General features: G+C 30.8%; 1 protein-coding gene across 4 annotated transcripts in view; it reads right to left on the bottom strand.

The window, feature by feature from the left end:
• Positions 1 to 16,867, bottom strand: part of LOC145241388 (uncharacterized) — a 166,066-nt gene that overhangs the window by 17,469 nt on the left and 131,730 nt on the right. For all 4 annotated transcript variants that reach the window (XM_080104309.1, XM_080104310.1, XM_080104312.1 and 1 more), the window contains exons 14-19: positions 14,601 to 14,707; positions 12,368 to 12,490; positions 8,900 to 9,001; positions 6,760 to 6,864; positions 4,357 to 4,472; positions 976 to 1,014 (exon numbers count right to left, since the gene is read on the bottom strand). In XM_080104309.1, coding sequence (XP_079960435.1) covers positions 976 to 1,014; positions 4,357 to 4,472; positions 6,760 to 6,864; positions 8,900 to 9,001; positions 12,368 to 12,490; positions 14,601 to 14,707 — 592 coding nt within the window. The remainder of the gene's footprint in view (positions 1 to 975; positions 1,015 to 4,356; positions 4,473 to 6,759; positions 6,865 to 8,899; positions 9,002 to 12,367; positions 12,491 to 14,600; positions 14,708 to 16,867) is intronic.

Raw genomic sequence — 16,867 nt, 5'->3', positions numbered from 1 at the left:
AAACATTGTTCCATATTTAAATTATAGTATAGAAATTAGAAAGCCAAATAAAAATGTGATTTTTTTTTTTTTGTCATTTTCTTTAAAATAAAGTATTTATCTTGAAGAATCAACAAGCTTATCTTATTAATCAATAGTATGGAGTCACCTTGTGGCACAAGACACTTAAACAAACTACTATCTACAAGAAATTTTATATCTCTGACAGGAAAGATGATTTACAAAAAAAGAAAATGTCAGAACTTGATAAAGACATTTTTAAAGTCGAAAGTTGGTTTATTCTTTAAGACAAATAATCTATTTTAGAAAAAAAAGCATTATTTGGCTTTCTAATTTCTAAAATTAATATGTAAATATTAAATAGTATGCTGTGAAAATCAAGTCACAATTGCCAAATGATAATATGCCAGAATTGTGATAGGATTGTGGGTTTTAAATTGGAATGTTTTGTCATATGAGAACCCATGAATGAAGTTCTTAAAAACCATATATTTGATTCGAGTGATGGTCATCATCATGATGATAACAAATACTGACAAGTGGTCGAGTACTCAATCAAAATTTATTTGGAAAGAAATGTTTACATGTTTTTTATTACATCATCTTTCAATTTTGATTTTTTATTACTTATATCATCTTTCAATTTTGATTTTTTATTACTTATATCATCTTTCAATTTTGATTTTTTATTACTTATATCATCTTTCAATTTTGATTTTTTATTACATCATCTTTCAATTTTGATTTTTTATTACATCATCTTTCAATTTTGATTTTTTAAAAAGTTAATTCATGTAATGAATGACTTTAAATTTAAATTTTGTTTGTTTATTTTTGAAAGAACTTGAAAACATTTTCTTCCGATTTCTACAATTTTACGTGATAGCACAACAAACATCTTTAAGAAAAGAGATTTTGAAATGTAACTGACCAAAATAAGAGCCAATGTAGATGTGAATCAAACAAGATACTTACACAACACATTTATAATTGTCCTGCCTTGCTGCTATATGCCTACAAAAGATAGAAATATTCGTTGTTAGCATCAAGTTAAAATTGGCACTTTTTTGTAGAGCATTTCAAAATTTTGAGATCGTAAATACTTTTAAGATTTTGTTCTGAGATTTTGTAGGCCAACTAGAAAAATACCTGTCCCAGGACAGGTAAAATAAACTTATCTCAAACTGTAAAATGCACCACTTTTACGTCCCTCTTACGGAGATTTAAGGGAAGATATAATGAGGTATTAAACCTGATGTCTATAATACTTACTCTGATTTGGATCAAAATCCATTACAGGATTTTGATTCTAGAAAATGTCTAAAATTTAAGGAGTAAGCTTAAGGGGTTTTAAGAATAAACTGAAATTCAGAAAATCATGCTTAACTGGTATCTTACTACAATGGATCAAATTTAATAAAAATCTGAAAGATTTCAATTTTCATATAGGAGATTGTGTCATTATTATTATTATTATTATTATTATTATTATTATTATTATTATGCTCCCTAAAAAACATGTAAAATACTAAAAAAATAAAAATTAAAAATAAAAAAGGAAAAAATATTAATGTCTCATGCATATTGTAACAATTTTACAAAAAGTTAAGAATTTTTTTAACTTCACAAAAGTGTTTTTACTTAGTATTTCCTTATCAGCAGAAAACTAAAACTAAATACAGCCTATATTAATCATTTTACATCTAGCAGCCATATTCCAAAGTCCATAATGATCAGTAAATTAGTTTAGGAGTAAATCTGATAGATAGAAACATACAAACATACACACATACCTAACTTTATATAAATAGATTAAATGGGTTTTCGTATTACGAATCTACAAGGGTTGGTTCAAAAGTAAAACCTAAAAAGTTGAAGAACTACGAAGATGAGAGTGGCACCAATAAAACGAGCAATCTTTTGTATTCCAGAGCATATTTTTCTACATAGTCACCATCATTCTCAATGCACTTTTGCTTTTTTAGAGTCTCATACAGTCAATATCTTCAGCAGAGAGATTAAACTTTCAGGTCATGATTGCATGATTTCAGTCATCATAATAATGCAATTTGCAATTCCTTCATTCAGGCGGAAAATAGGAGGTATTATTTTTTAAATGCCTCTCGTATAATAGAAATGTGTTGTCTCTCTAAGGATAATATTGTAAACAAAGCTCTATACCAAGGTCAAAAAAGTTTTCTAGAGGAGTTGTTTTTGAAATTATAACATGCCTCCACCGAATGGGGCTACATGTTTAAAAAAAAAATTTTTTTTGTTCTTTCTGAAGATGAAGCATACCTCGAAAATTTGATCAATATAACACCATTTTGGTTTGACACATAATGTTGATAAGTTATAATTGAAAATTATTGAAATCTTTCAAGAATTTTCAATTATTCTTTTTACCTGTCTCATAGTTAACAGTGTTTTTTAGTTCAAAACTACATTGTCATAGCCTTCAAACAAAACTCTTTACAGACTGCATATAATGCTTCAAGCAAACTACATCCTCCTCAAGTTTTCCAGAGTAAAATTATAAGAGAAATTATTCAATGGTTGTATTAATTGTATATTGAAGGTTTTTTAAAATGTATTGTGAGGTCTATATTTCTGCCAAACATCAATTTTATATCTTGAAAATTATAGATATTAAATAAAATAAGGTATAAAATGTTAATATGGAGTAGACAGAGGTCACCTTTCTGGCGATGTCAGATAATATTTGATGATAATGTGGCTATATTCTTTTTAAAATATCAATGAATTACAATTAAAATATTATACGTCTACATTTAGCTGGGGAGCATACATTTGACAGAGTTTGTGCTGTTAATGTTAGCATTTCATTGCAAATAAGGTAATCCAGTTGGCTTTTGTTTTTAAAACAAAAAAAAAAAAAAAGAATAGTGGTGTGATACAATACAAAAAAAAAATCACAACTTTACAAACGTTTTTTATATAGAAAACAAAAAAAAAAAAACGTTTTTTTTTTTCAATATTATAGACTGGCAGGGTTGCTCGACCTTGCCCGGTCATAAAATATACTTAAATATATTTTAATTCATGTAAATTTCATATTTATTATTACAGACCCAAGTCTTTATTGAATATTATATTGTACCTAATATATAGCAGTGATTTCAAATAAAAAATAACTTGGTAGCCATAAGCTAGAATTGAAATCAAAGCATTTAGCGCTCCAGCCGCACTTTCTACCGATGTAGCTATCGAGATAGAAAGAAAGATTTAATATTAAATGACTTGAAGAAATTAATTGAATTTGGGCATGCACAGAAAGAAACAGAAATATGTTGGAAATGAACACTTTGCCTTAAAACTTGCCGATATATGTCTGTATGTGTTATTCATCGATCCAAACAAAGATTTTACTCATTATAAAGCATCCTTAGTGTAGGATTACTATTTCCTGTTTATTTCAGTGTTATGTGATGAGTAGTTTAAAAGTTTAGCAGTTAAATATTTATACAAATACAGACAGACAGACAGACACACACATGCATACATCTACTGTTTTATTTATATAGAAGTGAAATTCATTTATTTTAAAATTTTATTGGGTACATTTTTGATATAGCACACTTCAATTCTTCCTGACAAAAATCTTAGATTTCAGTATCATCTAAAGTTGTACCCCAAAACAAGAGCATATCCAGAACTTCCCTCCATGAAAAAACAAAAAATGATTTTTAAGAGAACTGGAGTGTTTCTAATGCCCTTTGTTTCCCATGTTAAAAATTGCTTTCTAAAATTTCACAAGTTTTAATTATTTGGGGTTATCTCTCTTGTTCCTTTAGACTATTTTTAAGATGGCTTTGTGATATCCTCACTGTTTGTTTAACCACAAAATTTGATTTTCTTATTTAAAAATAAAACTACTTGATCAATTTACATGATTTTTGGTGTACAATATTTTCTTTCTGTCATCATACAGATTTTCCTTTATGTTTCTTCAGAAAAGATGGGGGACAGGGTGTAGACAAGCGCTTTGAAACATTATCTTCGATTTCTGGATATGATTGAATTGGATTCATTTATAAGATTAGCTGCATCTACCTAACATTACTTGTGAGTAAAAGAAAAAAATGACTAATTTGTTACCAGTCAAACAGCAAAATCAATGTTTCTTTTTGCTTTTTTTTTTTTATGATATGCATTAAAATAAATCAATAAAATTTTTTCTATAGATTAAGTTAGGATCTAAAAACTAGATAAACTAGTTTTGGTTCTTTTATCTTTTCTTTATATATATATATATATATATATATATATATATATATATCAGCACAAAGAATAAAACAATAATTGAGAACTTATGCTGAACTTGTTCCAACTTACAGAGGTCGATCTCCATGTTCATTAGGAGATTCTATGTCACAGCCATGATTTAAAAATATTTCTGCAATTTCAACGCTCCCTGAGAATGCAGCCCAATGAAGTCCTGTATTTTCCTCCTAGAAAAAAATAAATATCAAAGAAAACATCCATTAATAATGTATAAGAGGAAAAAGAAAAAAATACATTAAAAGAAACAGATTTTATTTTATATATATAGACCGGCATTTCAGCTTGGCGTTACCCAGGTGTTTGGATGTGTCTGTTGAGCAAAAAAAAAAAAAAAAGTGGTAGTAGGAAGGCAGGCTTGAACTCATACCGCGAAGGAGGAAAAGAATGGGATAAAAAAAACCGACGTCTTTGCTGTTACGACCACCACCAAACCGGAAGTGACTCATGTTTAAATTAAGGCTAGACAATCGAGAGAGGATGACTTTAAAAAATATCGGTGAAAAAGCGATCCCTCCCCCCTCTGTAGAAACGTGCCCAGTTGAAGGTGAAGATATTAATGTTTTTAGCCAATTTTTCGATATTCGTCATCTGAAAGATCGAACTTCAAAACGATACTGATCTTGATAAAATCCGTCGCCTCTGTCGAAAGTTTCAGGCAGACATACATACATTTATATATTGGTAACTAAAAGTTTTTGACCCAAACCGATTAAAAAGCTTGCCCTATCTCTGAATACCCTTTTCGTAAAATTTCAAATGTTTAGACCAGAAATTGTCGGAGTAATTTGGTAGAGACTGCAGAGGTCAATTTTTTTTAACTTTGACCCCTATTATGACCTCTAGACATTTATTGTTTTGGGCTCAAATCAAGTTATTAAGTTAGATCCATGTCCAAGGAATCTATATCTAAAATTTTAATTGTTTATACCCAAAATTGTCAGAGGAGTTTGGTAGAGTTTTCAAAGGTCAAATCGTTCAACTTTGACTCCTTAATAGACAAATTCCTGGCCAAAAACCGATCAAAGATTTTCCCAAATCTCAGTACCCTGTATATCAAATTTCAAGTCTGTAGACTAAAAATTGACAAAGTTATTGCGTAGGGAAATGTAGACACACACACAGATACACAGACATGTTCACTTTTATATATATATATATGATATTGAAAGCAGAGAAGCTTGGATTAAACTGAGTAAGTTTACTTTTAGGACCAAGTTAGAAAAACAAGATAAGCGAGATATAAAGAACACGTAATAATTTTATTTCGTTTTTCATTGTTTCCTTAATCATGTGTTATATTATGTCTAAGTTTTCCTAACATTTCTAGGTTAATACCTCCTTTTCAAAGTAAGTCCATATAGAATCCCCATGCATTTGCAAGATGCCTATCTATATAGAATGAACAATGCTTCAAGCAAACTACAAGATTTTCATTATATATATATATATATATATATATATATATATATAATAGTAATTGTATGGATGACGTTTCCTAGATGTTAATCCCATGAAACTCCAGTATTTAAGTGTGTGTGTGTGTGTATATATATATATATATATATATATATATATAACTCCAGTGTTTATGTGTATGTGTGTATATATGTATCGAGATTATATATATATATATATGCAAAATACAATGCATGCCATTTTCAAAATATTTATGTTAAGATCATCAATATCAGTTACATCAATTTACAACATCTTACAATCAATTTTCACATAATGCTTAATGTTAACCTTTTTGTAGGATCTTGTTTCTTGATTTGAAAAAATTGGATTTATAGTGTTTTACATTCAAATACTTCATAGAAATCATCTGATATAGAAAGGGCAATTGTCTGTGTATATATGTGGTTACATATCCAGCTAAAAGTCAAACACTACAAAACTAACACCCACAAAGTTGATATATTTTGAGGGATTGGCATTGCCCTTGAAAATATCTAAAATTTTAAAATAATTATTCATTCTTTAAAGCAAAACCAGGCCAGGTTTCGCCAGGAGGAACCAGTTTTTCAGCCATTTTCCAAGGTTATTTATTATACAAAGGAGATGCGAATGACGTCATTATTTTCAATACATTAAAACGAGAGAGAGGAATGGGCTGAGCATAGATGAAGAAGAGGTGGGGGATAAGGACGTGGAAAAACAGGGAAAAGAGAAAAACAGATTGAGAAAGGTAGAGATGAAAGTTTTAATGTAAAAATGTTACACTTTTTAACCTCTTCTATTTCATTTTGTATGGCTCTGGTAACCTGGGTAACCCTGCAAATGGTAGATAAGAAATGCAAAACGATAACAGAACTTGGAAATGATGAATCCAGTCTGTGCCAGTAACTGCCAACCGCTTTCAAATATCACACTGACAAATGCTTAGACGTGCAAAGTATTTTGTTAAATAGATACGTGGCTATCGAGTTGAAAAAAAAAAAAAGCAAGACTTACATTGTCTTTCAAAGTAGGATCTGCTCCATGCGCTATAAGGAACTTTACTGCAGCAACATTACGATGTTCAGCCGCCCAGATGATAGGAGTCCATCCGCCATCATCCTAAGATTTAAAAAAAAAATAAATTTTTTTAATTCACATGAAAAAAAATCTGAAAAAAATTACAAATAGAATAATCTTTTTCTCACTATTATGTCTTTGTTCTTTTGTAGTTAATCCAACGTGAAAGATTTTGTCCACTATCAACAAATGCATGTAGATATTTGTACACAATTATCAACTGCCAAGTTTATGCAGATATATATATTTTTGGTGCTTGTTGAAATGCACTTGAGAGATCGATTTTTTTTTAAAATATGTCGTTTCAAGTAAAAACAATATTATGTACTCAATTGTCATACTGAAAATAGTAATATATCCAAAAATACAAAAAAATCATTGAGTAACAATTTATTTATAGTTAAAAGTAATCTTTACAAAAAATTGGGTAAAATCGCATTTTCGTAGATGTTATAAAGTAGGCAGTAGGAAACTAAAAGCAGGGGACATAACTCTCAAAGGAATATTTTAGATTATTTGTGTCATGGCTGCAATATTTGTTGTCTATTGCAATAGACTTTTTTTTACTAAAAAAAAAAAAAATACAATAGCAGTTGTTCTACTCAACGAATTTTCGTAATTTTTGGATATATTACTATTTTCGACATAGCAATAAAGTATGTAATATTGTTTTTGCTTAAAATGAAATATTTAAAAAATCAATTTGTTGACTATGTCTTAACAAGCACTATTTTTTTTTTTATTTTACACTTCCATAGACCTTTTTAGCCTTCATTAAAATAAAGACTTTTGTAAAATTGATTATGGGAATTTTAAACCTCTTTACCAAGAGTTGCAAAGTCGGATGATAAAAATCTGACTCCAACTTCTAGAATTCCTAGGATGCCAACTCCGACTCCTTTGATATCTTCAACTCAGACTCCAGACTCCAACTCCCACTCCCAACTCCTATGTGGAAATCTATTTTGCAGATCCATATACCAGCATCCCACATCTATTCAGCAAGCATTTTATAAATACTTTTCATGTATATTATTTTTTAAGTTTAACATTCACTGTATGATAAATACACTCACATATACACTCAACCAGCTTTATAGAATAAGTTAAGATAACAAAGGGATAAAAAATTTACAATTAAATTTTTTTTATGCTATCAATTCAAAAAGGAATACAATAGTTAGGGATAGGGAAACTTCTTTAGGCCATGGCACTTCGAAGCCAAACACTTCTCATCAGAAGATGAGAGTAAAAACATATTATACAGTGAAGAAATTTTTTAAAAGATAATATTGCCTTTATGGAAAGAGGATCAAAGGAAAACAGGAAAAATCTATAGAGGGCTATAATAACATGGGTTTGCCCCATATTGATTTAGGCCTTGTTTTTTGTTTTTTTTTCAGATGATTGTAATTCTGGATCGATCCCAGACTAATCCAATTGCCAAATTCCATTTGATTCAGGAACTGGATAACTTTCGGATTACAATCCGATTGTTATCCAATGTAATCCAGTGATCTCACTCAAAGACAGAATTTTTATTGATCATGTATGATGTCAAAACCAAAATGTAAACAGCTGTCCAGACAGGATTTGCAGTTATCCAATGGACTGAAATATCTTGATGAAGTAAAAGCATTGCAGTACAGTACAAAATATGATATATCTCCAAAAAAATAAAAGCAAAACCATACAAAACTGTTAAATTGTGCAACTGGTAAAACCAAACAGGAAAACCATGTAAAAAAATAAATTTATTGGACTTAAGGAGTCGTAGTTGAATAAAAAATTCATTACTCATTTAAAAATGATTTCTTTTTTATAAAAATAAAACTACTTGATCAATTTACATAATTTTTGGAACTTGATATTTTCATTTCATCACAGGTACATATCTCGTACAATTTTCTTCATTTTTGTTTTTTAATATGGGGGAACAAGAACCAGGTTTTTTTAAAATCAAAGTTTGAAAAATATAAACTGATATCAAGATACTAAAATGGACACATTCATGAATTCACTTGAAATGTACGTATCAGTAATTTTCTTTAAAAAAAAGAAAAAAAAAAAAGCTCACCTGAACATTAACTTGCACTTTCCTCGTACTTAATAAGAATTCCATCAGTTCTATGTGACCTCCTTTGGCAGCCATATGAAGACATGTCATTCCATCTTCGCCCTGGGTAATGAGAAAAACACTTTCAAAATAGATTCAAAACATAAATCGTCTAACAATTATAAATTTATATACATACGTTTCTCTTCACAATAGAAAACTGTTCATGCACATGTAGATGATTGATCTGTTTTTATGGCACATCAAGCCTTTTTTTTTTCATCTTTTTTTAGTAGTGGTCGTAGATCATTTTAATGGCAGTATATCTGGTAAGCTGGAGTATTTGTTCTGAGTAGTCCTAGAATGTCCCTCACAGACCTTGTTTATTATTTATTGCCCGATACGCTCCAACGAGGGAATGCTGATGGGGCCAAAATGCTCATCCTTAGGGGTGCTGGCAAAACTCTCCTCACTTTCCGACCTGGTGTCACATTTTCCTGTGGTGGAAAGGAAGCAAATAGTGGTAGTGACGTGTTTACCCTGGTCGATCTGAAAAGATTTCTTCCTAGACCTGCATCACAGAAATCCTGGAGAAAGGTCACATGAGATGGCTGACTAATCGTGATTCCACCTGTGAACCTGAGAGCTCAGTTAAGTCCTCCTCAATAGTTGTAGAACACCGCACGTATGCACTCACCAGCCATGATCGTCTTACATGTTGTTCCGGGTTAAAGATCGTTTGTGGATCCAGTCAACATTAATCCTCATAGCAAGCAAGCCAGAAGTCCAGTTTAATAACAAATCATATTTATTATTATTTTAGTTTACAAATGGTTCCCTTCTACCTGAATAAATGACACACTTGAATCTTTGCTTGACGAAACCAACACAAGTTCTATTACAAAGTCTCCTGGCTGAAAGCATCCATTGCATAACTTTAGCTCAACAACATAAAACCAATTCCATCAAAGTAACAATGAAATATTCCTGAATATGAGAGTAAAACTTGATCAAAAATCAAATGTTTTAACATTAATTTGATTGAATTGGATTTGTGCTAAGCTATTTGTTTGGAGACAATGTATGTCATAGATTCAGAAAGGAAAATTAAATTTATCTGCTTGCCTTCAATATCATTACTTAAAAGGATTTATAAAATAATTTACAAAAAAAAAAAATGATGTAATGAAGAAGGGGGGGGAGCAAATGGCCATATTTTCCAAATGTGTGTCCAGATGCCATTTGAAAAAAACAATGGACGAGTAACTCAACAGAAATTTGTCATGTTTATGACATTTACCATTTCAGCAATATAAAATTATCATATATTATCATTATTATATAAAATTTCAAGTCAAATAAACATTCATATTTCACTGTAAAAATGCTCATGGTCAATGCAAACTGTTTGTTATGTTATCAAATGTCTATTATGCTTTCATTGAAAATAACAATCTAATACACAAGCACTGCGAACTAACAAATAATTTCAACTTTATAATCACATACTATGTTTATATGAAAAATGTTCTGATTGAATACGCGGATCATGTAAACCTACGATACGAAATCTCATCTAAGTAAAAACATCATACAGACAATAGATGTCAAAATTTTGAAAGGGGAATGTGACAGGAATTTACAGCCCAAATCAAGTGGTTAACAGCACGGATTGAAAACCTGGGTGTTCCAACTTCAAATCCTGTTCATTTCACAGAAACACTTCCATGAAACCCACACCTGACCTTGTGTCAAACTTCCTGGAGAGGAGAAAATTAAATACAAGCCAAATTCTATTCTAGTTGATGCGGTGCCCTCTAAAGAATCTCCATCCTGCCCTTGAAAAGGTCAAGCAATCATAACATTACAGTCTCAAAAGATAGTGGCGTTTGAGGGCATTAGGATACAATTTATTTAAAGTATGCACACACAACAATAACATTTCTAAATCCAATATGGACGCCACAATCAATTACAAAATCTTACAAATTAGTTTTCTTTCTTTGCTTTATTTGTCATTTAAAAAAATCTTCATGTCATGTTTTTTTCATTCTTTAAATTTCAACAAAAACTTCTGATACAAAAGATGTTTCTGGAATTTTTCTGCTGAGAATCTATATATCTATAAAAGTGAACATATCTGTATGTCTGTGTATATTTCCTTACACAATAACTCTGTCAATTTTTAGTCTACAGACTCGAAATTTGATATACAGGTTACTGAGATTTGGAAAAACCGATGTGATCGGTTTTGGGCCAGAAATTTGGCGATTAAGGGGTTAAAGTTCAACGATTTAACCTTTGAGAACTCTACCAAACTCCTCCGACAATTTTTGGTCTACGCACTTGAAATTTTAGATATAGGTTCCTTGGACATCGATCTAACTTAATAACTTGATTTGAGCCCAAAACAATAAATGTCTAGAGGTCATAATAGGGGTCAGAGTTAAAAAAAAATTGACCTCTGCAGTCTCTTCCAAATTACTCAGACAATTTCTGGTCAAAATATTTGAAATTTTACATAAAGGGTATTCAGAGATATGGCAGGCTTTTTCATCAGTTTGGGTCGAAAATTTTTAGTTACCAATATATAAATGTATGTATGTATGTCTGTTTGCATGTCTGCCTTAAACTTTCAATAGAGGCAACGGATTTTACCAAGAACAGTATCGTTTTAAAGTTCGATCTTTCATACGACAAATATTGAAAAATTGGCTAAAAACATTAACATCTTCACCTTCAACTAGGCACTTTTCTACAGGGGGGGGGGTCACTTTTTTCGCCAATATTTTTTAAAGTCATCCTCTCCTTTAGATTGTCTAGCCTTAATTTTTAAAAATGTCGCTTCCTGTTTGGCGGTGGTTGTAACAACATAAACGTTCTTTTCCTCCTTTGCTGTACGGGCTCGAGCCTGCCTTCCTACTACCACTTTTTTTTTAATTTTTTGCTCAACAGACACATCCAAAAACCCGGGCAACGCCAGGCGCCCATGCTAGTTGTAATAATAAGTTTGTATTATTTTAAGGATTCCAACTACTGTTCTCATTCTGGATATTATTTCGGCTGATATAAGCTCAGACCTTCTTTAGGTGTATTTTGTCGAACTTGGGAATCTTTCCGTAGAACTCACAAGGACTTGTAGCATAACGGGTAAAGTACTAGGTGACATTTAGTTATAAGTGACACTCTTCTAGATCTTGGATATTCAATCCTCAATGCAGACGATACTAAGAATATGATTGCAAATTACTTAAAACTTCTACTCAGTCATGGCTGACAAAACAAGACCATGTTATCTCCATGGATTAAATAGAAGCTCCCGTCCAAAATTTTGTGTAAATTCCAGAGTTCAATAGAAATTCGACAAGATACACATGAAGAAGGTCAGAGGTTACATCAGTCACAAAATTGTGCGAATGACAATCAAGATCAAAACAGTCGTCCAAGTAATCCAAATAGATAAAAAAAAAAAATTTTTTAAATACTCACTTTCACGTCTAAGAATGAACCAGCTTGGACAAGATAATGCACAATCTCCATGTGGTTGTGTTCACATGCATAAATGAAAGGGCTGTTCAATCTACTGTCAACTGTATGAATGTTACCGCCAGACTGTAAAGAATAACGGATATTTTAGACAGAGACAAAAAATGGGGTCATTTATATCGATTTTTTTTTTTCATAACAGGAAAACAAATAATAAAAAAGGGAAAAAAATATATGTTCAAGATGCATGAAGAAAATAGTGTAGAAGTGAGAGGATTTATTTATAAATGGTAATTTCTTATAAAGAAATAATTTAATTTGTATAATTTGTTCTCTTCTTCGTTTTACGTTTCTTTTTTCCACATCCAATGTGGATTTTATGTGGAACTGTATAGTAATATCTATATTATATATCTGTCTATCTGTCCATTCTACTTTTCTTTTTTTTTTTTCAGAAACTACTGGGCCGATCTGGTTGACATTTTCTATGAACCTTTGCTATGATAAGGTATAGCAAACTAAGTATTATGGGATATATTTGATGAAGAGTTAGGAATTAATAGGGATTCATCACCACAATGCCACGTTTATTCAATAAGTTTGGTATAAGGCATTCATTCAAGTCGACGGGGTATAACTTTTTGCCAATTATCAAAAACTTACAGAGTTTAGTTTATAGATAATTTATATGCTAATATAGAAATGCAAAAATATACTGGGTTGTAAAAATGAAGACTGAATAACAAGGTGATCTTTTATTTCTTAATGAAATTACTTTGTTAATACTTGTTTCCAGATTTCTCTCTGATTATAAATTTGTATATGCAATGCTGAAATATCACAATATTTTGGAGATAGCATCTGTTTATTAAGTGTTTTTTTTTTTTCTTTAAATCACAGGCTACTTTCCACCTTGTGTATATATTTTTTTGTTTTTGGAAACTGATTTCAAGTAAACAGTTGCGGAGGAGTTCAAAATATGTCCATTCAATCGCCGTGGTTAACCATGAAAAAATGTCAGATCAAAAAAAAAAAAAAAAATTATCCCAAACAAAATTGTGACAGATCGATGGATAGAGATCCTGACAGAGATGCATTGATACATCTATAAGATAGTTTCTGAAACATGTACAGGTGGTCTTTCTCTATATTTACAAGAAAGTATACAAATTCATTTGGTTGCATTATTAATTCAACTTTTCCAGTTTTTTTTCTTGTGGATTGTTGAAGTGTTATGTTATTTAGAATAATAAAATGCAATTCGATTTAATCCCTTCCAGAAAATACTTTGTCTAGATCAGAATTATTTCCATATCATCTTCAGTCTTAAAATAAAAAGGGGACATAACTCTATATTCGTTACATCCCTTTGATTAAAATATATATATATATATATAGATTTAAAAAAAGTGGCAACAAAACAAATCAAATGGCAAGTGAACACGTTACTGGGAAATGCCAAGCAGGTACTACTTGTAAATTAAAAACTATTCTACATGAACCGAAGAAAATTTTTTAAGAAACTTATAGGAACTGACAAAATTTTAACGTTAAAAGCTACACACTATGCAACCACATGACATGTTAATAAGTAAGGTTTTGAAACTTTGGTTCTTGTCCAGAATTCTCCCTATATTAAAAAACAAAAATAAAGAAAAGTCTGTATGACAAACATAGCTGTGACGAAACAATATTATCATATTCTAAAAAGCACAAATTCCTCAAGCAGTTTTATTTTTAAACAAGAAAATCTAATTTCATGAGTAACAGAAGAACAGCTGTCATGTCCGCTATTTTAAAAACAATCACTCTAAAAAAAACAAAGCGATTTGTATTGTAATGCCCACAAATTCCCATTAATCACTTAAAAATCTTTACAAAATTAGAACTAGATAAATCTATGTGATTTTTGGAATGATGACATTCTAAACAAGAACCAGAACTACTATTTGCATCCTGATTTTGGAAACCAAAGCAATGGTGCTGGTACCGTATCTCCTGTCTTGCAAGTGCTTACATCTGTACGTTGCTCATAATTCTCTTTTTCTAAACTGTTAATTCAACATTCAAATTAAGATATTTTAGTCACAAATTTAGTATTAATGATATAGCAACATGTCGTTTTCCTCTCTAATAATATTTCAATATAGAACTTAAAAATTAACAAACTTAATCGAAACTGGTTTCACTACTAGTTTTAATATGTATTTTCATGTAAGCACTTCGTTCTACTCACCTGTATAAGCACATGCAATACAGATAAATGCCCACCAATAACAGCTGCATGGATTGCTGTCTGGTCGTCATTGTCAGGATCAGGCTTGTTCGGGTCAAGACCATCAACTGAAAAATTAAATTTCAAAAAGAAATTTTTACTAACACGAAGAATGAGAACATAAAGTGATTTCTAATTATGTATTATACAAAGTACGTTCCTAAAGTAATGCCTTTTATTTTTCTATACTGCCTCAATTTATAAAAAAATAAATTTTGGAGCACAAAAGGTTGCTACTTTCAATGGTACCACTCCAGTCTTTGTTACTCAAATATTTTGAGTTAAAAAAAAGGAGGCTTTATTTTTGGAATCACTTTCGTATGACAAAACTTTCTAATTATGTATTATATTTTAACCATTTCCTCCTTGATCTGGTAAATTATTGTCAAGGCAAATTTCAAAAACTAAATTGAATATTAAATTGGATGTTATGTTTTTGATTTTTGGAGATGAGGATCAATTATTCGCATTATTTGGATTCTTCGGACTACAGTTCTGGAGTGTTATATTCACAATCAGAAATCTGCATAGAAGTTTGGATGGAAAATACATATGCAGTAATAATATGTAATAATAAATAATGATGTATAATGATAAGTAGTAAGATTGTACAGAAACAAAATAGGTTTATGGCTCCAAAATTCATACTAAAATTGTCCACAGGGAGCTGTGGCATAGTGGATATGGTATGTCAGTTGTAAATTACATGCAGGTGACACTCAAAAATACAATTGCAAATTGCTAAAGACATCTATTTAGTCATGGCTGATGGAACAAGTGTATGCTATCCCCATGGATTAAATAAAAGGTTCCGTTCAAAATTCTGTGCAAGATTCTCAAGTTTGACAAGATATAGCTGAAAATGGTCGAAAATTACATCAACCGAAATCTGAAAATAATACTCAAGACGAAAACAATCCAAATAATATGAATTCAATTGGATATGTTTTTTTTTAATAGAGTAATATATTTTCAAACAAATTATCAGATTAGATTGTGGACCATAATGGAATAGGGAATTTCAAGATGCAATTTGAAATATTCAGAAATCATGGCAAAAAAAAGCAAAGAAATTAAGAATCGTTCTGTGGAAATATCAGGTTATCTTATTCTCTTTTACATGCAGACATCTATTGGTTGGCTTGAAGTAATTAATATATCTCTGGCCAGGTTTGTATTTATACCTCTTTCACTTAAGTACATTTTCATCAATTCCTTACATGTTTTCCTTGGTCATTCCCCTTTGAGCTGAACTTGTTACTTCAACTGTTCTACATAATTAATCCAAGAGCCTTGATCATTCTTTTGATGTGACCATACAACTAAAATCTCTTATTTGGCACTGTATCAAATGTTTAGTTTTAATCTTCCTCTGGGGTCATCAGATCTAAACCTGTCTTGAAGACTCACATTGTTGCAATATTTTTGACTCATAATGGGGTATGGTCCTTCACAGTTGGGAGATTCTATTTATAAACGCTGCTGCTAAGAACTGATGAATCAAATTAATTCACGTTCTTCTAGCAACCAATCAGAAACCAGAATTGTTCCATAAAAATTAAAACTTTTTTTAGCAACCTTGCATGTTTTCTTCGTGTCAACACGGGAAGAATCTTTTGTTCTTTGGCTACAAAATTATAAAGTCTGGAACCCGTACAGAACAGCTGTCTCCTGAGAACTCGTCATCTCCAGGACTTGTATAGAACAACTAACCATCGGGAACTCTTCTGAAACTAAACATGGCTTCCAACTCAAGACACGGCCATCTTATCATTCTTATATCACTTCTCTCCATACATATCCTTACCACCTCAACAGCCAGGTTTCACTTCCATATGTCATACAATCTACATATGCTTGATAGGCTCTTCCCTTGCTTAACAGGGGTCTGGTTTAGTAATAGCAGAAGTTCCTTGAACTTATTTCATCCACTTTTAACTCTCACTATTACACCTACTCCATCCTGTACGCCTAGGTAACAAAACCTCTGAATGACCTTCCATTTAACAAGATTTGATGAGTATATTGATAGTGTATATGCTACATGCAATAAAAATTTTTTCAGGCTGATATGCTAAGATTATTAAAAGTGGAGATAATCGAAGACAGCATAACAAACAATGAAAATTAATAAAATTTTTGACTGTGATGATCATGATTATACAAAATGGGTGCTGTTGGCATTCCAAAATAGTTAAATAATATATTAAAAGGTATGTTATGTACAC

The sequence above is a fragment of the Euprymna scolopes genome, chromosome 20 (genome assembly GCF_053919585.1).
Source record: "Euprymna scolopes isolate OS-2025 chromosome 20, ASM5391958v1, whole genome shotgun sequence".
NCBI classification, from domain to species: Eukaryota; Metazoa; Mollusca; class Cephalopoda; order Sepiida; family Sepiolidae; genus Euprymna; species Euprymna scolopes.
The sequence above is the reverse complement of the archived record's forward strand: the minus strand, read 5'-3'. Positions and strand labels throughout refer to the sequence as shown.